Source organism: Scyliorhinus torazame, chromosome 8 (assembly GCF_047496885.1).
Source record: "Scyliorhinus torazame isolate Kashiwa2021f chromosome 8, sScyTor2.1, whole genome shotgun sequence".
NCBI classification, from domain to species: Eukaryota; Metazoa; Chordata; class Chondrichthyes; order Carcharhiniformes; family Scyliorhinidae; genus Scyliorhinus; species Scyliorhinus torazame.
Window position 1 is genome coordinate 139,301,042 of NC_092714.1, and position 25,696 is coordinate 139,326,737.

Sequence of the window (25,696 nt, forward strand, 5' to 3'; positions counted from 1 at the left end):
GACTGATTGCTAACAAGCACGGGACAATCTTTTCAAAACCCATTTTTCATTGTGTGCCTCATCTGAGGGGGTCATAATTTGCGCAAGCTCTCTGTCATGCGTCTGTCGCATGAGAGACCAGGATTCGAGTCCATTTGGCCATGTTATCTGGGGACAAATGGGCGCGGGCTAACTCTCCGAAAACTGCTGTGAAATGTATCCACAAGCGTCCAGCAAACGCTGTGGGGTGCTCTGTTTTCTTTTGCCTACACTTGTTTAGGCCTTCTACGGGGTCTCTGTTATAGCCGATCGCATCAAGGATCGCTGTGTGCATCTCTTGGAGTGTGCCTCCTCCTACATTTTGTGGGTCGGGAAGGGCTGCCACGACTGAAGGGTCGAGGCTTATAACTGTGAGCTTCATTTGCTCCTTCTCGTCCAGGCCGTACATGGTAGCCTGCTGTTCGACTTTCGTGAAAAATTGGTGGGGGTCTGATGTGGGAAGTAACGGTGTAATTTTTCCACACGCGTCCCGTCATTGGGTCACAGTTAACGGGGTTGTATAAAGGAAATCTGCGTCTCCTTCTGCTGTGGCCCTATGGTGTGTGGTTACAGGGTTAATGGGGGTGTGTTCTGCCTGTTCGGTTGGGGGTTGGGACGCTTTCCTTTTCTGGGGTTTTTCCTGCTTACATGTCCCATGTACGTATCTATGGGCAGTCTCATTCAATTCCTGCCAATCGGGGCCGTTTTCCTGATCTAACTGGGGTCCAAATGTGCTTTGAAACCCATTCTGAACGGACAGCAGAGATTGCAATTCTGCAATTTGCTTCCGGCACTTTGCGTGGTCTACGGAGCTCTGCCTTTGTTCCATCGTGGAAGTATGGAGTGCTCGTAGGGCTGCTTTCAAATCATTGCACTGTTTCTGCAATTTCTCAGCTTGTTGCTCGGTCTCTTGTCTTACCAAGACCGCACGTTGCGTGTCCTGTTGGCCTTATTGTATTGCGTTTGGAAACTACTCAAATGCGCGAGAAAAGACTGGTGTGCCCACTTGGCATCATCCACCTCTGTCCCTTGCTGATAACTGCTCTTTTAAATCTCTATTCTCCTCTACTTCGCTCACGCCTACCTCACTACCTCTGTCTCTCTCCTCTAAGTCTCTACGGAGCGTCCTAATGACCTCTTCTGTGCCTCGCAATTGTGCCAAGCAGGACACGATTGCCATTGGCTTGCAAGCTTTCCCTAAACTCTTCATGGGGATCTCTGACAGGTTCTCCCACCAAGTATGTACTGTACTCCCGGGACCTGTTTCGTCATTGGCGCAGAATTCACTCCAAAGGGGCCACCCTTTCCCTTTGAGATATTTCCTGATCTCATCTTCCCAACAAAATCCCTACGCAACAAAATCTCTCAGGTTTACCTTCTATCCCTGTTAGTACGCATGCTTTAACACACTTCCGAATCTCGGAGGCCTGACCAGTACTGTTCTTACATTTGTGGTTTTTCTGTTTCCAATTGGATTCTCAATTCAAATTTTGGGTTCTCTGAGTGGTTAGGCCACTTCTAAGTTGAGTCCCATCAAATGTCGCCAGTAAATGTTGCTAACTTGCTGTTGTCTCTTAATTTGGCTCTGTTTAATCACGTTTGCTCAAGAGTCGCCAGGTATCTTTCAATACCGCCACAAGGTTCAAAACCGAATACTGATCAAAGACTCGATACACCAGTTAGTAAGTTAATCTCTGGATTACTACCCGAGCCACGTGCCAATTGGCATAGGGTTGCGAAAATTAGAGAAGTTAACACGTGGCTAAAGGAGTGGTGCGGGAAAGAGGGATTCCATTTCATGGGGCATTGGCATCAGTACTGGGGCAGGAGGGACCTGTACCGTTGGGACGGTCTTCACCTGAACCACTCTGGGACCAGTGTTCTAGCGAATAGAATAAATAGGTTGGTCACAAGGACTTTAAACTAGCAAGTTGGGGGGAAGGGAAGTGTAAAGCTATGGACAGTATAATGGTTAATGGAGATCAAGGCAGCAGGTTACATGACAGGTTATTATGTAGAGATATGGGTTCAAAGACCAGGAAAATTAGGAGAAAGGGTAAGAGGACAAATAAATTGCGAAAAGTTACTGATCAAGGTGTTAGGATTCATAACAAAGACATAAAAAACAGCATAAGTGTACTTTACCTGAATGCTCGTAGTATACGAAATAAGGTAAATGAGTTGATGGCGCAAATCATCGTGAATGACTATGATTTAGTGGCCATTACTGAAACATGGTTAAAAGATGGTCACGACTGGGAGTTAAATATCCAAGGGTATCAGACTATACGAAAGGATAGAATGGACGGTAAGGGCGGTGGTGTAGCTTTGTTGTTTAAGGATGGCATCCGGGCAATAGTAAGGGATGATATTGGTGCTGTGGAGGACGAGGTTGAATCAATTTGGGTGGAAATCAGGAATAGTAAGGCGAAAAGGTCACTGATGGGAGTAGTCTATAGGCTACCAAATAGTAACAGGATGGTAGGGCAGGCAATAAGCAAAGAAATAACGGATGCATGTAGAAATGGTACAGCGGTTATCATGGGAGATTTTAATCTGCATATCGATTGGTTTAACCAGGCTGGTAAAGGCAGCCTTGAGGAGGAGTTTATAGAATGTGCCCGGGATAATTTCCTGCAACAGTATGTAATGGAACCTACAAGGGAACAAGTGGTCCTAGATCTGGTCCTGTGTAATGAGGCAGGATTGATTAATGATCTCATAGTTCAGGATCCTCTTGGAAGGAGCGACCACAATATGGTGGAATTTAAAATACAGTTGGAGGATGACGAGGTAAAATCAAACACTAGTGTTTTGTGCTTAAACAAAGGCGATTACAATGGGATGAGAGAAGAACTAGCTAAGGTAGACTGGGAGCAAAGACTTCACGGTGAAGCAGTTGAGGAACAGTGGAGAACCTTCCAAGCGATCTTTCACAGTGTTCAGAAAAGGTTCATACCGACAAAAAAGAAAGACGGTAGAAAGGGGAAAAATCGACCGTGGATATCTAAGGAGGTGAGGGAGAGTATCAAATTGAAGGAAAAAACATACAAAGTGGCAAAAATTAGTGGGAGACTAGAGGACTGGGAAGTCTTTAGGGGACAACAGCAAGCTACTAAAAAAGCCATAAAGAAGAGTAAGGTAGACTATGAAAGTAAACTGGCTCCGAACATAAAAGCAGATAGTAAAAGCTTCTACAAATATATAAGACAAAAAAGAGTGGCTAAGGTAAATATTGGTCCTTTGGAAGATAAGAAGGGAGATTTAATAATAGGAGACGGGGAAATGGCTGAGGAGCTGAACAGGTTTTTTGGGTCAGTCTTCACAGTGGAGGACGCAAATAACATGCCAGTGACTGATGGAAATAAGGATATGATAGGCGAGAACCTGGAGATGATTGTAATCACTAAGGAGGCAGTATTGGGCAAGCTAATGGGGCTAAAGGTAGACCAGTCTCCTGGCCCTGATGGGATGCATCCCAGAGTGTTAAAAGAGATGGCTAGGGAAATTTTAGACGCACTAGTGATAATTTATCAAAATTCACTAGACTCTGGGGTGGTCCCAGAGGATTGGAAAGTAGCAAACGTGACACCACTGTTTAAAAAAGGAGGTCGGCAGAAAGCGGGTAATTATAGGCCGGCAAGCTTAACTTCGGTTGTAGGGAAAGTGCTGGAATCTATCATTAAGGAGGAAATAGCGGGGCGCCTGGAGAGAAATTGCCCCATTGGGCAGGCGCAGCATGGGTTCACAAAGGGTAGGTCGTGTCTGACTTATTTGGTAGAATTATTTGAGGACGTTACCAGTGCGGTAGATAATGGGGAGCCAATGGATGTGGTATATCTGGATTTCCAGAAAGCTTTTGACAAGGTGCCTCACAAAAGGTTGCTGCATAAACTAAAGATGCATGGCATTGAGGGTAAAGTGGTAGCATGGGTAGAGGCTTGGTTAATTAACAGAAAGCAGAGAGTGGGGATAAATGGTTGTTTCTCTGGTTGGCAACCTGTAACTAGTGGGGTCCCTCAAGGATCAGTGTTGGGCCCGCAGTCGTTCACAATTTACATAGACGATTTGGAGTTGGGGACCAAGTGCAATGTGTCAAAGTTTGCAGACGACACTAAGATGAGTGGTAAAGCAAAAAGTGCAGAGGATACCGGAAGTCTGCAGAAGGATTTGGATAGGTTAGGTGAATGGGCTAGGGTCTGGCAGATGGAATTCAATGTTGCCAAGTGTGAGGCTATCCATTTTGGGAGGAATAACAGCAGAATGGATTATTATTTAAACGGTAAGATGTTAAAACATGCTGCTGTGCAGAGGGACCTGGGTGTGCTGGTGCACGAGTCGCAAAAAGTTGGTGTGCAGGTGCAACAGGTGATTAAGAAGGCTAATCGAGTTTTGTCCTTCATTGCTAGAGGGATGGAGTTCAAGACTAGTGAGGTTATGCTGCAATTGTATAGGGTGTTGGTGAGGCCGCATCTGGAGTATTGTGTTCAGTTTTGGTCTCCTTTCCTGAGAAAGGACATATTGGCACTGGAGGGAGTGCAGAGGAGATTCACTAGGTTGATCCCAGAGTTGAGGGGATTAGATTATGATGAGAGGTTGAGTAGACTGGGACTGTACTCATTGGATGCGGGGGGATCTTATTGAGACATATAAAATTATGAAGGGAATAGATAGGATAGATGTGGGCAGGTTGTTTCCACTGGTCGGGGAAAGCAGAACTAGGCCTCAAAATAAGGGGAGGTAGATTTAGGACGGAGTGTAGGAGGAACCTCTTCGCCCAAAGGGTTGTGAATCTCTGGAATTCCTTGCCCAGTGAAGCAGTTGAGGCTCCTTCTTTAAACGTTTTTAAGAAAAAGATAGATGCCTTTCTAAAGAATAAAGGGATTCGGGGATATGGTGTACGGGCCGGAGAGTGGAACTGAGTCCACAAAGATCAGCCATGATCTCATTAAATGGCGGAGCAGGCTCGAGGGGCCAGATGGCCTACTCCTGTTCCTAGTTCTTATGTTCTTATGTAAAAGCAATGCTCATTTATTTACACACAGTCAAATCTACTCCTGCATAAAACTCTACAACCTAAACTATCACTATTACCAAGAGCCTATACTTGGCTTTGGGTGCCCACTCAGTCAGAGGAACAATGGCTGTTGCTCGGTTCTGAGGCTGTTGGGTTGAGCTGTTTACAGGATAGCAACTAGGAGCGTCTATCTCGTAGCGTGCGTTGACTTGGAACTTACTTGGTCTGGTGTAGCTGCTAGGCAGGTCTCTCCTCGCTGAGAGCCAAGGCCAAGAGAGAGATTCTCTCTTGGGGAGTCCTTTTTATACCCAAAAGGGCTTCGCGTGTTTTTGGGCGGACCTTGAACTTGGCCCCAATTAATTGGGCCGTTTCTCAATTGTCCTCATCGATTTTCTTCCAATAGAGGGGTGGGTTCCCTGGTTGCTGGGCATGTCCTAGGTGGCCGTTGGTTTGCTTTGCCGGGATGTCTGGCTCAGCATTGTTTACCTAAATGTTGTCTTTTGTTCCCGGGGATGGCTCATTAGTATGTAGATGGTTCTGCAGTACCGGTCCCGTCTGAGAGCTAAAGCTCCAATCAACAGATAGACCTTGCACGTGCTTGCTTTTTCAGTATTGTCCAATTTTCCTTGCATTCTTTGCAAGTGTCCATTTTGTAATCGGGACGTGGCCATCCCAGATGGCTACACTAGCTCCCGGGATGTGGCCTCCCGAAACGCCCGCGCTTACGTACCCGACCGCGCGGCGGCCCCTTGGGCAGCGTGGAACCCTCCCTCGGCCGACTCCGATGAATCCCCCATCCCCGCACAAGCTTGTGCTGCGCGACTACCAGGCAGCCCCGGGGGGCCCCGCTGCTATTTTGTCGGGCAGGCCAAGCACCCCCGGCAGCGCTGCCCGGCCCGCTAATCCACCTGCAAAGGGTGCGGCAAAAAGGGCCATTTTGTGGCGGTGTGCCAGGCCCGGGCGGTCGCCGCGGTCTCCAGGGGCGAATCGGGACCGCCACCCCAACCCTCTCCACGAGCCACGTGCGGCCAGCGGGCACTGCCGTCTTCCTGTTCCAGAGCCACGTACGTGCCCTGGGCGCCGCCATCTTGTTCCCCGGAGACCACGTGCGACGGATGAGCGCCGCCATCTTGCACACCCCAGCCATGTGCAACCAGTGGGCGCCGCCATCTTGGCTGGAGTCTCAGGACCCCGGTTCGGATGACCACACACCGCCCGAGGAAAACCTCCAACTTCTGCCACGACTTGCCTCGGTGACCCTGGATCAGTCTCGGCCCCGAACACACTCGACCGCGACGATAACCGTGTTCATCAATGGGCACGAAACATCCTGCCTGATCGACTCCGGGAGTACAGAGAGCTTCATACACCCCAACACGGTAAGGCGCTGTTCTCTTCCCATCCACCCAGTGAATCAAAAAATCTCCCTGGCCTCCGGTTCTCACTCTGTAGAGATCAAAGGTGAACCTCACGGTCCAGGGAAATTAATTAAAACATTTCTGCTTCTACGTCCTCCCTCACCTCTGCGTTGCCACGCTCCTAAGGTTAGATTTCCAATGTTACCTACAGAGTTTAACTTTTAAATTCGGCGGCCCTATACCCCCCCCTTCAGTGTCTGCAGCCTCGCCACCCTCCAGGTCGATCCGCCTTCCCTTTTTGCGAACCTCACCCCGGATTGCAAACCCGTCGCCATCAGGAGCAGACGGTACAGTGCCCAGGACCAGCCCTTCATTAGGTCGGAAGTCCAGCGGTTGCTGAAGGTAGGTATTATTGAGGCTAGCAACAGTCCCTGGAGAGCTGAAGTAGTGGTTGTAAAGACCGGGGAGAGGCATAGGATGGTCAGCGATTATAGTCAGACCATCAACAGGTATACGCAGCTCAACGCGAACCCTCCCCCGCATATCTGATCAGGTCAATCAGATTGCACAATAGAAGGCCTTTTCCGCGGTGGATCTAAAATCCACGTACCACCAGCTCCCCATCCGCCCTAGCGACCACAAATACACTGCATTCGAAGCAGATGGGCGGCTCAACCACTTCCTAAGGGTTCCCTTCGGTGGAGTCAAATGGAGTCTCTGTCTTCCAACCGGGGATGGACCGAATTGTTGACCGGTACGGTTTGCGGGCCACGTTTCCGTACCTCGATAACGTCACCATCTGTGGCCAGGACCAGCAGGACCATGACACCAACCTCCAAAAATTCCTCCATACCGCAAAAATCCTTAATCTAACCTACAACAAGGACAAATGCGTGTTCAGCACCGACCGTCTAGCCATCCTCGGCTACGTAGTGCATGATGGAGTTATAGGCCCAGATCCCGAACGCATGTGCCCCCTCATGGAGTTTCCCCTCCCTCACTGCTCCAAGGCCCTGAAATGCTGCGTGGGATTTTTTTCATATTATGCCCAGTGGGTCCCCAACCTGCGGACAAGGCCCGCCCACTAATTCAATCCACGTTTTTTCCCCTGTCGGCAGAGGCCCGCCAGGCCTTCAGCCACATCAAAGCGGACATTACAAAGGCCACGATGCACGCAATCGATGAATCCCTTCCCTTCCAAGTCCAGAGCGACGCGTCTGACATAGCTCTGGCGGCCACCCTCAACCAAGCGGGCAGACCCATGGCCGCTTTCTCACGCACCCTCCACGCTTCAGAAATCTGCCATTCCTCCGTGGAAAAGGAGACCCAAGCCACAGTTGAAGCTGTGCGACATTGGAGGCATGACCTGGCTGGCAGGAGATTCACTCTCCTCACTGACCAACGGTCGGTTGCTTTCATGTTCGATAATGCACAGCGGGGCAAGATAAAGAACGATAAGATCTTACGGTGAAGGATCGAGCTCTCCACCTACAAGTATGAGATCTTGTATCGTCCCGGGAAGCTAAACGAACCTCCTGATGCTCTATCCCGCGGCACATGTACCAACGCACAAGTGGACCGACTCCGGGCCCTCCACAAGGACCTCTGCCACCTGGGGGTCACTCGATTCTTCCATTTCATTAAGACCCGCAACTTGTCCTACTCCATCGAGGAGGTCAGGACCGCCACCAGGAACTGCCAAATCTGCGCGGAGTGCAAGCCACACTTCTACAGGCCAGAGAAAGCGCACCTGATAACGGCTTCCCGTCCCTTTGAACGCCTCAGTATGGACTTCAAAGGGCCCCTCCCCTCCACCGACCGCAACACATACTTCCTGAACGTGATTGACGAATACTCCCGGTTCCCATTCGCCATTCCCTGCTCCGACATGACCGCAGCAACCGTCATAAAAGCCCTCCACAGTATCTTTACACTGTTCGATTTACCCGTTTACATACACAGCGATAGGGGGTCCTCCTTTATGAGTGATGAACGGCGTCAATTCCTGCTCAGCAAGGGCATTGCCTCGAGCAGGTCAACCAGTTACAACCCCGAGGAAACGGACAGGTAGAACGGGAGAATGGAACGGTCTGGAAGACTGTCCTACTGGCCCCACGGTCCAGGAATCTCCCAGTTTCCCGCTGGCAGGTGGTCCTCCCGGATGCTCTCCACTCCATCCGATCACTGCTATGTATCACGACCAACCAGACACCTCACGAACGTCTCCTTGTCTTCCCTAGGAGGTCCTCCTCCGGGATCTCGCTCCCAACCTGGCTGGCAGCTCCTGGACCCATCCTGCTCTGCAAACACGTACAGGCGCACAAGTCGGACCCATTGGTCGAGAGGGTCCGCCTCATTCATGCTAACCCTCAATACGCCTACGTGGCGTACACCGACGGCCGACAGGGTCCTGCCTCCCTACGGGACCTGGCGCCTGCTGGATCCCCACCCACACCCCCACCACCAACCCCACCCTCCCTCACACCGGCGCACCCCACAGCCGCCTCCTTCCCAGGTGGATCGGTCCTCCCACCGGTCCTGTCTAGGGGTGATGAAGCTGCCGAAGAAGCCGAAGCCACGCTCCCAGAGCCACGGACGCCCGAGCCGGCGCCTGCATCACCGCCGAAACTGCGACGATCGCAGAGGACGACTAGGGCACCCGACCGACTAATTGCTTCATTTTGAATGTAAATAAATACTGTAAATAGTTGCGACATGTAACGAGGCAAAACACTGTACTAATGTATACCGGGTACCACCATAACCTCAACCTCTACCACTGTATAATGCGAGACCACCACCACCGCCGAACTCTCTTTTTTAACGGGGTGAATGTGGTAGAAAGTTTGAGAGAACAGCGCCTTACCGTGTCTGGATGTATGAAGCTCTCTGTGCTCCCAGAGTCAAACAGGCAGGGCGTTTCGTGCCCATTGACCCGACCGGTCACCATCGAGTTTCTGAGGTGCTTGGGCCGTGACTGGTCGAGGGTGACAGCGCTGAGCTGCGGGTAGCCGGCGTGGTCGGAGGTGGTGGAGCGGTCCCAAGATGGCGGCCCCCGTCGGTCGCACGTGTCGGGCAGCATTGAAGATGGCGGCCCCCATCGGTCGCACGTGTCGGGTGGCGTTGGAGATGCCGGCCAAGATGGCGGCTCCCATGAGTCGCACGTGTCGGGTAGGGTTAAAGATGGCTGCCCCCACGGACAGCACGAGGCTGATGACTCGTCCGAAGGGGGCGGTACCGGCAGGCAGGCAGCCACATTGCGGGGTCTGTGAGTCTGAAAGATGGGCCTGTGATTTAGGAGCTTTGAATCTGGCCAGGCAGACTTTGGCAAAGTGTCCTTTCTTGCCGCAGTCGCTACAGGTGGCGTTCCGAGCCGGACAGCATTGCCTCAGGTGCTGGTTCTGACCTTAGAAATAGCAGGGCAACCCCCCCGGGTTGGGCGGGCAGCCGCGCGGCACAGGCCTGGGACATCCTCTGGTCGGGTGTCCATGAGTGGATTGCGTGGTCGGAGGGGAAAGCATTGAGGCTCTGAAACGCTACTTCTAAGGAGGTGGATAGTTTTACCGTCTCTTCTAGGTCGAGGGCGCCCTTTTCGAGCAAGCGCTGTCTGACGTAGTTGGACCGGACTCCAGCCACATAGGTGTCCCGGATGGCGAGTTCCATGTGCTGCAAGGCCGTGATGTCCTTGTAGTTGCAGTTTCGAGCGAGTACCTTCAGATCGCGTGGTATTCCTCCAGCGATTCCCCGGGGCATTGACGACGAGTGGTGAGGAGATACCATGCGAACACTTCGTTCACCAGCCTCACGTACTGCCTTTTCAGGATCGCGTCTGCGTAATTGGTCGCTTCCTCGATCTGCACGGAGATTCTGTGGCTCACCCGGGCGCGGAGGAGACTCAGTTTCTGTTCCTCGGTGACGGTGGGCGAGGAGGAAGCGATGAGGTAGGCCTCAAAATAGCGGAGCCAGTGCAAAAAAATTCCTTTGGCTTCAGCTGCCTGTGGGTCACATTCCAGTCGATCAGGTTTGAGGGCTGCTTCCATAGCAATATTGTAGCTGATTAAATTGATGCGATCATCAGTTCACACGAATGAACAGTGGTTTCAATCAGCTAGAACTGTGCCTGCCTGCGACTGCTCTGTACTGAGTGCCGCCTACAGGCTGCAGCTCTATATACCTCCCCTGAGGGGGCGGAGCCACAGGCAGAGCCCACAAGGGCATCAACATAGTACAATACAATGTAATGTAATTACAATGGTGAATGGTAGCAGTAATACATTCACCACAGTTTCTATCCTCTTTGTCCTCCGATAGTCCAACAATCCTAAGGTTCTGGTGGCAAGACCTGTTCTCCTAGTCTTCCACCTTGCACTTGAGTGCTCCCTAGGTCACCACCAACCTTGCCACCTCTGCTTCGAATGGGGTGATCTGATCACTCGGTCGGTGACCGCCTTCTCTAATTTCCACACCTTCGCCTCTTGCGTCTCCAATCAACGTTCTGTCCCCTCCGGTGCCTCCTTGAAGGGGGCCAAGGAGTCTGTTACCGCCGACTTCACAGTCGCCATGAGGTCCTCCTTAATGGAGTCCCTATGTTTTAGGAGCTCTTGTACCAGGAGCTCTAGCCATTGCTCTGTTGGTGGGAGGGCTGGCGGTTGCATCGGTGATTCCGCCATGTCCTGCTCTGCCTCTCTCCGCGTGTCTGTAGCCTCAATCTTCCTCTCCTGGTACTTACTGTTCTTATTGTCTTTTCGGCCTCTGCTGGCTTGAGGAAATTTCCTCGAATGTTTGATGTTTCAGGGTGGGGACGGTGATTTTGTTCACTTAGCGACCAATTTTCAGGTAAAAAATACCTAGGTTGGAGTCTCTAGGGGGAGTGCTACCTTTCATGTGACTGCTCAGCTCATCCCCGTCACCGGAAGTCCCAGGTCAGTAGATTCTAAATACTGGAAAACTGTTAAAAGCCTACATAGTATAACTTTTTGTTCTATACTACAGGTTCAAAGGATCTTGTTGTAAAGGCACAAATATTAGCTGGTGGCAGAGGAAAAGGGACATTTGAAGGTGGTCTGAAAGGAGGAGTCAAAATTGTTTATTCGTAAGTATTGTAAGGTAAACCACATTTTTAAAATAAGTACTTTAAAAAAAAAAAAAAAATTCTAATTAAGGAGCAATTTAGCGTGTCCAATCCAACTAACCTATACATCTTTAGGGTTGTGGGGGTGAGACCCACGCAGACACGGGGAAAATGTGCAAACTTCACACGAACAGTGACCCAGGGCCGGATCGAACCCGGGTCCTCTGCGCCGTGAGGCAGCAGTACTAACCACTGCGTCACTGTGCCGTCCGTAAACCACATTTTAATCCTTCCCTAACGCTTTTATAATAATCCTTATTATTGTCACAAATAGGCTTACGTTAACACTGCAATGAAGTTACTGTGAAAAGTAACCCAGTCGCTACATTCGGGCGCCTGTTCGGGTACACAGAGGGAGGATTCAGAACGTCCAATTCACCTAACAAGCACGTCTTTTGGGACTTGTGGGAGGAAACTGGAGCACCAGAAGAAATCCACACAGACACAGGGAGAACGTGCAGATTCTGCACTGACAGTGACCCAAGCGGGAATCGAACCTGGGACCCTGGCGCTGTGAAGCAACAATGCTAACCACTGTGCTACCGTGCCACCCATAATAGGAGTTAGATGTTTATAACGTCTGTGTTTCTTCTGATCATACATGCCACAAACACCAGAGAAACGTTTGTACAAAATATTTAACTGCATATAATTGAAAACAATGAAAGCTGGTGTAAACCCATTTAAACAGCGTTGACTGTGTTTATCATGAAGAGTGATGTGTTTTAAAATGGAATGCATTTTTTATCCAAAATGAGTGCCTTACTCTACATAATTATGATTTAGTCACTTGGAATTGTTGAAAAAAGAGACATGGTAGTGTGCGGGGGTGTATTGAAAGGTATCTGGAGGCCAATGACAACGGGGAGGTGCAGGTGGGAGTGGTATGAGAGGCGCTGAAGGCGGTGGTCAGGGGAGAGTTAATCTTGGTCAGGGCTCATAGGGTGAAGAGAGAGGGCAGGGAAAGGAAGAGGTTAGTGAGGGAGATTTTAAGGGTGGACAGGAGCTATGCAGAGGCTCCTGATGAGGGACTACTCAGGGAGAGACGAAGTCTCCAGATGGAATTCGACCTGTTGACCACAGGGAAGGCAGAGGCACAGTGGAGGAAGGCACAGGGGGCGATATATGAATATGGGGAGAAGGCGAGCCGAATGCTGGCACATCAGCTCCGTAAGAGGATGGCAGCGAGGGAAATAGGCGGAGTCAAAGATGGCAGGGGAACTACGGTGCGGAGTGCAGGGAAAGTGAATGAGGCTTTTAAGGCTTTTTACGAGGAACTGTATAGGTCCCAGCCCCCAGGGGGAAAAGAGGGGATGCGGCGATTCTTGGACTAATTGAGGTTCCCAAGGGTGGAGGAGCAGGAGGTGGCTTGTTTGGGGGCACCAATTGGGGTGGAGGAGCTGGTTAAAGGACTGAGGAGCATGGAGGCAGGGAAGGCCTCCGGGCCGGATGGGTTCCCGGTGGAGTTTTATAGGAAGTATGTAGACCTGTTAGCCCCGTTGCTGGTAAGGACCTTCAATGAAGCAAGGGAGGGGGAGGACCCTGCCCCCGACAATGTCGGAGGCGACGATCTCTTTGATCCTGAAGTGGGATAAGGACCCACTGCAATGTGGGTCGTATAGACCGATCTCGCTCCTTAATGTAGATGCTAAGTTGCTGGCAAAAATGTTGGCCATGAGGATTGAGGACTGTGTCCCGGGGGTGATTCACGAGGACCAGACGGGATTCGTAAAGGGTAGGCAGTTAAATACTAATGTGCGAAGGCTCCTAAATGTGATAATGATGCCATCGGTGGAGGGAGAAGCGGAGATAGTGACAGCCATGGACGCAGAGAAGGCCTTTGATCGGGTAGAGTGGGAGTATCTCTGGGAAGTGTTGAGGAGGTTTGGGTTCAGGGGAGGGTTTATTAGTTGGGTTAAGCTCCTGTATAAAGCCCCGGTGGCGAGTGTGGTCACGAACCGGCGGAGGTCGGAGTATTTCCAGCTGCATCGAGGGACGAGGCAGGGGTGCCCCCTGTCCCCTCTGCTGTTTGCATTAGCAATTGAACCTTTGGCCATGGCGTTAAGGGAGTCGGGAAATGGAAGGGGGTGGTTCGAGGGGGGAGAGGAACATCGAGTGTCGCTGTACGCAGACGACCTGTTGCTGTATGTGACGGATCCAGTGGAGGGAATGGTTGAGGTAATGCAGATCCTACGGGAGTTTGGAGACTTTTCGGGCTATAAGCTCAATGTGGGAAAGAGTGAGCTCTTTGTGATCCATCCGGGGGACCAGGGAAGAGGGATAGACGACCTACCGTTGAGGAGGGCGGAAAGGAGCTTTCAATACTTGGGGATTCAGGTAGCTAGGAGCTGGGGGGCACTGCACAAACTTAATTTGACGCGGTTGGTGGAACAGATGGAGGAGGATTTTAAAAGGTGGGACATGTTGCCACTCTCGCTGGCGGGTAGGGTACAGTCGGTTAAAATGGTGGTCCTCCCGAGATTTCTTTTTGTATTCCAATGCCTCCCAATTGTGATTACTAAGGCCTTCTTTAAGAGGGTAAGCAGGAGCATTATGGGATTTGGGCGAGCAAGACCCCGCGGGTAAGGAGGGGGTTCTTGGAGCGTAGCAGAGATAGAGGAGGGTTGGCGTTGCCGAATTTGGGTTGTTACTATTGGGCAGCCAACGTGGCAATGATCCGTAAGTGGGTGATGGAGGAAGAGGGGGCGGCGTGGAAGAGGTTGGAGATGGCGTCCTGCAAAGGAACGAGCCTGGGGGCGCTGGTGGCGGCACCGCTGCCGCTCTCGCCGACAAGGTACACCACGAGCCTGGTGGTGGCGGCAACGCTAAAGATCTGGGGGCAGTGGAGACGGCACAGGGGTGCGACGGGAGCCTCGGTGTGGTCCCCGATCAAAGACAACCATCGGTTTGTCCCAGGAAGGATGGACGGGGGATTTCAGAGCTGGCATCGAGCAGGGATTAGAAGAATGGGGGACCTGTTCATTGACGGGACGTTTGCGAGCTTGGGGGCGCTGGAGGAGAAGTTTGGGCTACCCCCGGGAAACACTTTCAGGTACATGCAAGTGAGGGCGTTTGTGAGGCGACAGGTGAGGGAATTCCCGTTGCTCCCGGCACAGGGGATTCAGGACAGGGTGATTTTGGGTGTATGGGTCGGAGAGGGCAAGGTGTCGGCATTATACCAGGAGATGAAAGAAGAGGAGGAGGCTTTGGTAGAGGAGCTGAAGGGCAAATGGGCGGAGGAGTTGGGGGAGGAGATTGAAGAGGGGCTATGGGCTGATGCCCTATGTAGGGCTAATTCCTATTCCTCGTGTGCCAGGCTTAGCCTGATACAGTTGAAGGTAGTTCACAGAGCGCATATGACGGGGGCAAGGCTGAGTAGGTTCTTTGGGGTGGAGGACAGATGTGGGAGGTGCTCAGGAAGTCCGGCGAACCATGTCCATATGTTTTGGTCATGCCCGGCACTGGAGGGGAGGTGCGGGAACTGTATCTAAGGTGGTGAAAGTCCGGGTCAAGCCAAGCTGGGGGCTAGCACTATTTGGAGTAGTGGACGAGCCGGGAGTGCAGGAGGCGAAAGAGGCCGGCATTCTGGCCTTTGCGTCCCTAGTAGCCCGGCGAAGGATCTTGCTAATGTGGAAGGAGGCGAAGTCCCCCAGCGAGAAGGCCTGGATAAATGATATGGCAGGGTTTATCAAGTTGCAAAGGATAAAGTTTGCCTTGAGAGGGTCTGCGCAGGGGTTCTACAGGCGGCGGCAACCGTTCCTAGACCATCTCGCGGAGCGTTAGATGAAGGTCGGACAGCAGCAACAGCAACCCGGGGGGGGGGGGGGGGGGGGGGGGAGGTGGGGAAGGGGGTTCCTCTGGGGGGCATTTGAGCAAGAAAACACATGAATGATCCGGAAACTGACACATACGGGTTGATTCCAATGTACAAAGTTCTGTATCTTATTGACTCACCATGTTCATGTTTTGCCATGCGAGTTCTTTTTCTTTTCTTTGTTACGGGGGGGGGGGGGGGTGGGGGGGGGGGGTGGGGTTTGTTTGTAAGGTGGAAAATATTGTCGAAAAATTCTTAATAAAAACATATTTTAAAAAAAAAAAGAAAAAAGACATGGTATTAAAGCACTATGTCTTACACTCATCTGAACAAGTATACCAAATTTCAAAAGGAACAACAATTTTACTGCATGAGGACAAGGTACTGATTGGTTGGCAAGTGGACTCTGGTCAAAGCTTTGCCACAGAAAATGTCCCAGGGGACAGTTATCCCCCAAGCTTTTGTTTACATTTAAAAAGGTAAGTTGTCTCTGGTCGAGGCAATATCATGGGAATGCACAAGAGAATTGCTGCCCCCCACATTGAAATTTAATTGAAAAAGATGCAATGCCTGGATGTAAAAGGGTAGGATTTTAATGCTTTAAAAAAATAATTTAGTACCCAATTCTTTTTTTATTCCAATTAAGAGGCAATTTAGCATGGTTAATCCACCTACCCTGCACATCTTTGGGTTGTGGGGGAGAGCCCCATGCAGACACGGGGAGAATGTGCAAACTCCATGCGGACCGTGACCTGGGGCCAGGATCCAACCCGGGTCCTCAGTGCCGTGAGGCAGCAGTGCTAACTACTGCACCAACAAGCCACCCGAAGGATTTTAATGCTGGCAACTGATTGGCGCTCACCATCCCAAGAGTCAGCGCGTAATACGCAACCGGCGACTCTGCAATTCCCATTGCCATTTAATACTCGCATGAGTTTTGATTGGCAGTGGATGGGACTTCCATCCGTCCTTGGAAGGAATTCCCACATGGGAGCTGCCGGTCAATCTGATAGGCCAACAGCAATTCAACAGGCTATACTGGTCAGATGCGGTGCTGCAGCACTGTGTCTGGAACTAAGTCCCAGGACCATTGCAAAGATAAATCCTGGGGTCCCACGGGGCTCCAACTCTGAAGGAGCGTTCAGAGTATGCGCCCTCCCACTTCCCTCCTGAGATGGGGAAAAGTTTCATTGTCACTGTCCCCCCCCTACCCTCCCCTGCTAGCCTAAAAATTGAGGTTGGACCAGATAAGGCCCTTAAGTTGCCATTAAGAAATTATGTCTGGGTTTGGGGGGCAAGTTCCAGGGGGCCATCCCATCCATTCAATTCCCCTTCCCGCTTCATAACCCACCTTGAGTGGAACCTAAAGTTCCGCACGTTCTTTCTGTTTACAGAGGACAGGACTCTGTATGAATATATATAGCTTCTGCCAAATGTAAGTGAGCCACATTGTGACCTTGACTGATGATCTTAAATTGGTTGTTTGTGTAATCCTTCTTGAACATACTCAACCAGTCTGTGTTTGCACAACTTAGAACATCATGTCTAACAATAGATGTGATTCTGCAATTGGACAGCATTTACTGAACAATCCAGAGTGTGCTAAGTATGACATCAACAACCAATTTAAAATTCTGTTGGGCTCAATGTGGCTAATTTACACCTGCTAGAAGCTACGCATATTCATAGGCAGTGACCTGTCCTCACACAGAATGTGCTCAGTCATAGCACCTTTTTTAATTCAACAAAATCTTGGGGACCACGGTTCCTAGCAACATAAAAAATAGGAGCAGGAGGAGGCCATTTGGTCCTTCGAGCCTGCTCCGCCATTTATTATGATCATGGCTGATAATCCAATTCAATAGCCTAATCCCACTTTCCCCCCATATCCTTTGATCCTCTTTGCCGTAAGTGCTATATTTAACTGCTTCTTGGAAACTTACAATGTTTTGGCTTCAACTACTTCCCGTGGTAATGAATTCCACAGGCTGCTCACTCTCTGGGTGAAGAAATTTCTCCTCATCTCTGTCCCAAATAGTCTACCCTGTATCCTCAGACTGTGACGCCTGCTTCTGAACATAGCCACCATCGTGAACATCCTTCCTGCATCTACCCTGTCCAGTCCTGCTAGAATTTTGTAGGTTTTTTATGAGCTACCCCTTCATTCTTCTGAATTCCAGCGAATACAATTCTAACCGATTCAATCTCTCCTCATACACCAGTCCCTCCATCCCAGTAATCAGTCTGATAAACGTTTGCTGCACTCTCTCTAGATCAAGAACATCCTCCCTCTGAACTCCAGTGAATGCAATCCTAACCAATTCAATCTCCTCATGTCAGTCCCGCCATCCCAGTCTGGTAAACTTTCACTGCACTCCCTCTAGAGCAGGAACATCCTTTCTCAGATAAGGATACAAAACTGGACAGCGTATTCCAGGTGTGGCCTCACCAAGGCCCTGTATAATTGCAGCAAGACATCATTGCACCTGTTCTCGAATCCTCTCGCAATGAAGGCCAGCATACCATTTGTCTTCTTTGCCACCTTCTGCACCTGCATGTTTACCTTCAGTGACTGGTGTACAAGGACACCCAGGTCTCGTTGCATGTTCCGCTCTCCTAATTTATGGCCATTCAGATAAGAGTCTGCCTTCTTGCTTTTGCTACTAAAATGGATAACCTTGCATTTATTCAAATTACACTGTATCTGCCATTCATTTTCTCACTCAATGGAGCTGTACAAATCACACTGAAGGATCTCTTCACCCTCCCACCCAACTTGGTGTCATCTGCAAATTTGGAGATATCACATTTTGTTTCCTCGTCTAAATCATTAATATATATTGTGAATATCTGGGGTCCTAGCACCAATTCCAACGGTCCCCCTCTAGTCAGTGCCAAAACGACCCGTTAATTCCTATTCTTTGTTTCCTGTCTGCCAACCAATTTTCTTTTTTTTTTTTTCCAAATATTTTTATTCAAGACATTTTCACACATGCACACAAAATATCAGAAGAACAACACATCAATTCAATAAACAACCACAACCCTCCTGCCCCCCCGATACCAATCCCGTACATTCCGCCTTCCCCATTTTATTCCCCCTTACTCCCCCCCCCCCCCCCCCCCCCCGATGCTCCTTAAAGAAATCAATGAACTGTTTTCACCTCTGGGTGAACCTTTCTACCGACTCTTGCAGAGCGAACTTGACCGTCTCCAGGATCAGGATTTCTGACAGGTCGCTCACCCACTTTCGGCGGCTCCGAGTCCCGCCACCCTTGTAATTTCTGTCTCCGGACTATCGGAGGCAACGGCCAAGACGTTGGGCTCGTTCACCCCCTGGACTCCCGGGTCTTCCGACACCTCAAATATTGCCATCCCTGGACCCGGAACCACCCCCACACCTAACCACGGACATCACGCCTGGAAACCCCTGACAGAACCCCTCAGTCTTGAACATGCCCAGAACATATGGACGTGATTTGTGGGCTCCCCTGTGCACTGCCCACACCTTTTTTTTGTTTAAATTTTGAGTACCCAATTTTTTCCAATTACGGGGCAATTTAGCGTGCCCAATCCACCGACCCTGCACATCTTTGGGTTGTGGGGGTGAAACCCACACATACACGGGGAGAATGTGCAAACTCCACACAGACAGTGACCCAGTGTCGGGATTCGAACCTGGGTCCTCAGCATCGTAGGCAACAGTGCTAACCACTGTGCCACCGTGCTGCCCCTTGCACTGCCTATACCTAACCTCTACCCCTGCATAGAACCTACTCATCCTCGCCACAGTTATATGAGCCCTATGCACCAGCTTCAACTGGATGAGGCTTAACCTCACACTTGGCGAAGACACGTTCACCCTTCGCAAGCCCCCCGCCCATGTCGTGGTCTCCACCTCCCCTCCCAGCTACTCCTCCCATTTTCGCTTAATATCTTGCACCAGGGCTCCCTCCCTCTCCATCAATTCCTTATAGATATCCATCATGCCGACCAATTTTCCATCCATCTCAATACACTACCCCAATTCCATGTGCTTTAATGTTGCACGCTAATCTCTTATGCAGGACTTTGTCAAAACCTTCTGAAAGTCCAAGTGTCCCACGTCCACTGGTTCCCCTTCGTCACCTGTACTAGTTACATCCTCAAAGAATTCCAGTAGATTTGTCAAGCATTATTTCTCCTTCATAAATCCATGCTGACTCTGTACGATTCTGCCACTGTTTTCGAAGTACTCAGCTATATCTTTGATAATAGATTCTAAAATTTTCCCCACTAACAACATCAGGCTTACTGTTCTGTAATTCCTTGTTTTTCCTGTACCTCCCTTTTTAAATAGGGGAATTACATTAGCTACCCTCCAATCTGCAGGAACTGTTCCAGAGTCTATAGAATCCTGGAAGATGACCACCAATGCTCCCACTATTTCTGGAGCCATTTTCTTAAGTACTCTGGGATGTAGATTATCAAACCCTTGGGATTTATCAGCCTTCAATCCTATCAATTTCTCCAACACCATTTCTCAGCTAATACTGGTCTCCTTCAGTTACTCCCTCTCACAAAACCGTATGTCCCCCAACATTTCTGGTATCTGATTTGTGTTCTCATTTGTAAAGGCAGAACCAAAGTAGTTGCTCAGCCATTTCTTTGTCCTCTATTTTACATTCCCTTGTTTCTGACTGTAAGGGACCTACATTTTTCTTCCTCAATCTTTTTCTCTTCACGTACCTATAGAACCTTTTACAGTCAGTTTTTATGTTCCTGGCAAGCTTACACTCAAACTTTATTTTCCCCTTGGTGCTTCTTTGCTGAATTCTAAACTGGCACACTGGTCGAGATGTTGCCATGGGAAATTTGCCCAATTGCCAGCCAATCAGCTACCTTTTCTCATGCAGTACGAATTGTTGTTCCCTTTGAAACTGGTATTCTTGTGTCTATCCTGGTGGCTGCAAAACAATAGGTTTCAAAAGTGTGTGCCTTTTTTCAGCAATAATTAAGATTTGACAGATCTGGTGTAACTAGGAATTGTGAAATTATATTAAAACATTTTTCATATCTGTAATAAAGAGAGCTGATATAGATAACCAGGAAGGGGAACAGATAAATAGGAAGTGACAGACCAGGAGAAACTTAAGCATTTCTGTGAAGCTTTATTGGTCTCCATTTCATCACTCACTGTTGTTCTATCTCTGTCAATATCTTTCTCCAGTTTGCCCCCTTTAACTCTATATCATTCCCTCTTAGATGATGTTTTTCCAGTTTTGTTTGTCTTTTACTAGTCATATCCCTTGCAATCTTTATTATACTCATTACATCCTATCTGTTCCATTACATTTCCCATTACTACATCTTGTAGCGCTTTCTCCTTTGTTGGGCATCTTGCACATTGGGTCAGAAGGGAACTGTAAAAACTCCACCACCTCCTGTTTCATTCTGCTTCCAGTTTATTTGAAAGGTAGTTGAAATCCCTTATGACTATCATTGTGATTTGTTATTTTTTACTCATTGCATAGATTCTACTACATACTTATCTCCTTACTTCCTATCTATTGTTCGGTGATTTGTAACATACCCCAGTAGTAACCCATTGTGGTAGTCTGTATTAGGGGTATTACTGTACCTAGGTTGGAGGTACCTGATACTGTAAAATCATTGGTAGAGCCTGCCTGCTGGTTCCACCCAGAAAGGCAGAGTATAAGAGTCTGTGTTTCCCTAGCTGTTGCATTCTGTACCTGCGCTGCTGGGGGAAACATCTAGTTCAATAAAGCCTTCAATTGTCCCACAATCTCCCTTCGGGAGTTATTGATCGTGCATCACCCATCCCTTCTGAATTTATATCTTAATCCATACACATTCTATTGTGGTCTCGAGCCAAACCTCAACAGTCGCTAGGATACTGGACTGAAACCCCAATATTTTATTTTATTTTGTAAGACTGAGCAGAAAGAATACTTTGCTCCAGGGGTGATTGCACGAACAAGTAGGGATTATGGGCGGCATGGTGGCACAGTGGTTAGCACTGCTGCCTCACAGCTCCAGAGACTCGGGTTCAATACCAGCCTCAGGTGACTGTCTGTGTGGCGTTTGTAATTCTCCCGTGTCTGCGTGGGTTTTCTGAGTGCTCTGGTTTCCTCCCACAGCTCAAAGATGTGCATGTTAGGTGGATTGACTCTGCTAAATTGTCCCTTGGTGTCCAAAAGGTTAGATGGGGATAGGGTGGGTTTAAGTAGGGTGCTCTTTCCACGGGCCAGTGCATACACAATGGGCCGAATGGCCTCCTTCTGCACTGTAAATTCTATGATTCTGTAGTATATTAAAATAAAACTTTATTATTAACACAGTATTAAACTCTTTAACATCACACCGAAAATAGCTTACAATTGCCCCTCAAACAGTACAATTCAGTACAGTAAATACAATGCACTTAATTACTGTCTTGACTTCCAATTAAACAAGAAAAAAAACTATGCAGCTCTCTATTCATTCTACACCCCAATGTCCAATGGCACAGAGTTATACGTGCCTTCCTGAACAGTTTGGCTCCTGTTAGAACCCCTGCAGACACTGGCTGGATATCTACGAAAAGCTGTTTCAACTGGTTTGTTTCAGATTTCCCCTTGTCCTTAGACAAGTCTGCTCTGCTTTAAATGCTATTACTCTTTTTTAAAAACTATCCTACTGTGAGAGCAAAATACTTGTCGTCAAAATGGTTAGTTAGATTAGAACTCAACTCTAAAAGCTTTCTCAAAATGTCTGCATACTGTAGCTCCACCCAACAATGACATCAGCATCGAAGCTGAAAACGTGTTAACTCCCCTAGTCAAACAACGTTGCATTTGCCCAGGCTTTTACGTGGCGAAACCCATGCAAACACAGGGAGAATGCAAACTCCACACGGACAGTGACCCAGAGCCGGGATTGAACCTGGGACCTCGGCGCCATGAGGCAGCAGGGCTAACCCACTGCGCCACTGTGCTGCCCTTAACCAGCAATATTAACAGATGACTTCATTTTTCAAAACTGTTCGTCTCTAAACATTTCTCATGATTAAACCAAATATATCATTTTATATTTTAAACATGCAAACGTAAACATGAGTATAATCTATTTCAGTCTTTTCACACATCACAGATGTAATAAAGCACTGGCAATCACATTTTCCCTTCCCCACATGTAGAATTCCTAATTTAAACGGGTGTAACAATAAATTCCATCTGAGCAGCCTTGCATTTTAATTTTTTAAAATGTTTTTAAAATTTGGAGTACCCAATTATTTTTTCCAATTAAGGGGCTATTTAGTGTGGCCAATCCACCTACCCTGCACATCTTTGGGTTGTGGGGGCGAAACCCACGCAAACACTGGGAGAATGTGCAAACTCCACATGGTCAGTGACCCAGAGCCAGGATCGAGTGATTTTTAAACTTGTCCAAAAACTTTAATGGATTATGGTCTGTACATACAATTGTCTCCGATGAATTTTTATCAACTATCTAAATGTTGTAATGCCAATACCAAACTCAATGGCTCCTCCTCGATGGTTGAATATTTATTTTGATGAATATTAAGTTTCTGAGAAAAATAACCGGTGGGTCTTTCGATTCTTTTGTCATTTTCTTGCAGCAGTACACCACCAATTCTCATAGCACTCGTATCAATTGCCACTTTAAATGGCTTGGCATAATTAGGTGTCAGCAACACTGGTATGGTAGTGAATGCAGTATTCAGATTATCGAATGCTTCCTGACATTCCGCTGTCTACTGAAATCTCTTGTTCTTTTTCAGATGTTCAGTCATTGGAGCAATCATGCTGCTGAAATTTTGCACTAATTTCCAGTAGAAACCACTCATGCCCAGAAATCTCAGAACTTCTCTCCTCGTTGATGGTATTGGAAACTTTCCAATAGCTTTTGTCTTCACATTCTGTGGGGCCATCTGGCCATGTCCAATTTTTTGGCCTAAGAATGTGACTTGAGCTTTCGCAAATAGCCCTCTAGCCAAATGTAATCCCTGACCCAACTTCCTGTAGTCAATCAAATAATTATTTCAAATGTTCCAAATGCTCCTTCCACATTTGACTGAACACCACCAAATCAGCACTGTACACTGCACAATTGCTTAGTCACGAAATTACCTTGTTGGTTAATCTTTGGAATGTTGTTGTCACATTCTTCATTCCAAATGGCATGACTTTAAATTTATTTATTTTTTAAATTTAAAATACCCAATTCTTTTTTTTCCAATTAGAGGGCAATTTAGTGTGGCCAATCCACCTACCCTGCACATCTTTGCGTTGTGTGGGTACGAGCCACACACACATGGGGAGAAAGTGCAAATTCCACACTGACAGTGACCCGGGGGACTTTAAATTGATACAGACCATTTGGCATCACGAAAGCTGAAACTTCCTTAGCCCTGTCTGATGAAAGTACTTGCCAATATCCCTTAAGTAAGTCAAGTTTGGAAATGAAATGTGCTTGTCCCACCTTTTCAACACAGCCTTCCAAATGGGGAATAGGATATGAATCTGACTTTGTGATTGCTTTGGTATTTCTATAGTCCACACGCAATCGTTGTATTCCATCAGGTTTTGATACCATGACAATTGGTGAGCTCCAATCGCTGCAACTTAATTTGATGATAACATCCTTAAGCGTGTTGTCTGTCTCTTTTTGTACCTGTGCTAACTTTAGTGGATTGAGCCTTTATGGATGTTGTTTAATGGGAATAGCATTTCCAACATATAGATCATGCATAATTACTTTCATGTTTCTCAATTTATTTCCACATACAGCTCTATATGAATGTAATAAAGCATTTAGGTCATTTTGATTTTCCTCCGGAAGGTAACTCGATAATTTCTATCAATAACTCAATAATTTATCTGAATTTCTTGAGAAAAACACAGGAAGAAGAATAAGAAAAGTAAGGGCCTGTATCAGATAATGACACTATAAAAAAATAGTAGGAACGGGACAAGGAATGTTAAAAGAGCTAGCCGTAAGGTTTTATATCTGAACGCACAGAGCATTAAAACTGATGAATTTGTTGCACAAATAGATAAAAAGGGTATGATATAGTTGGGATTACGGAGACACGGCTCCAAGGTGACCAAGGATTGGAACTAAACATTGAGGGATATTCAGTTTTTAGGAAGTACAGTCAAAGAAAAGGTGTTGGAGTTGTATTGTTGATTAAAGAAGATATTGAGGAAAGATATTAGTACAAATTATGTGGAATCTGGGTCGAGTTAAGAAACATCCAAGGGGCAAAAAACATTTGTAGGGTTGATATACAGATCACCAAACTGCAGTGCTAATGTTGGGAATAGTATTAGACAGAAATTCAGAGATGCATGTGATGAAGAAACATCTGTGATTATGGGTGACTTTAATCTGCATATACATTGGGTGAGTCAAATTAGTCACAATACAAAAGAGGAAGAATTTCTCGAGTGTACGTGGGTTGGTTTTCTGCACCAATACGTTAAGGAACCAATAAGAGAACAGGCCATCTTGGACTGGGTGTTGTGCAATGAGAAAGGATTAGTTGGCAATCTAATTTTGAGAGAACCCTTTGGGTGAGTGACCATAAAAGAATAGAATTCTTATCAAGATGGATAGTGAGGTAGTTCATTCTGAGACCAGGGTCTCAGTTAGGGTAACTGTGATGGTATGAGACATGAGCTGGCTATGATGGACTGGGAAACATTATGGAAAGGAAGGACAGTGGACGGGTAATGGCAGGCCTTTAAGGAACGAATGGGTGAACTCCAAAAGTTTATTCCTATTCGGTGCAAGAGTAGAAAGGGAAATGTGGGCCAACTATGGCTTACAAGGGAAATTAGAGACAGTATTAGATTCAAAGAAGCGGCATACAAATTAGCAAGAAAAAGCAATAGACCTGAGGATTGGGAACAGTTTAAAATTCAGCAAAGGCGGACCAAGGGATTGATTAAGAAGGGGAAAATGAAAGTAAGCTAGCAGGGAACAGAAAAACTGACAGTAAAAGTTTTTATAGTTATATAAAGAGAAAAAGATTGATAAAAACAAATGTAGGCGCCTTACAGTCAGAAACGGGGGGGGGGGGGGGGGGGGGAAACATAACTGGGAACAAAAATGGCTGAGGAACGAAATTCGTACTTTGCTTCTGTCTTCACAAAGGAAGACATGAATAATGTACCGGGAGTTCTGAGAAACAAGAGTTTCAGTGAGGAGCTGAAGGAAATTAGTATTGGTAATGAAATGGTTTTGGGGAAATTAAGGGGATTGAAGGCGGATAAATCTCCAGGGCCTGATACTCTTCATCCCAGAGTACATAGAACATACCGTGCAGAAGGAGGCCATTTGGCCCATCGAGT

At 47.9% G+C, this 25,696-nt stretch overlaps 1 protein-coding gene across 4 annotated transcripts in view; it reads left to right on the plus strand.

Moving 5' to 3' along the window:
- LOC140428149 (succinate--CoA ligase [ADP-forming] subunit beta, mitochondrial-like) overlaps positions 1-25,696 on the plus strand; it is a 282,972-nt gene that overhangs the window by 74,638 nt on the left and 182,638 nt on the right. For all 4 annotated transcript variants that reach the window (XR_011948717.1, XM_072514269.1, XM_072514270.1 and 1 more), the window contains exon 3: positions 11,386-11,485. Coding sequence is in view for 3 of the 4 variants with exons in the window: in XM_072514269.1 (XP_072370370.1) it covers positions 11,386-11,485 (100 nt within the window). In the remaining variant the exon portion in view is untranslated. The remainder of the gene's footprint in view (positions 1-11,385; positions 11,486-25,696) is intronic.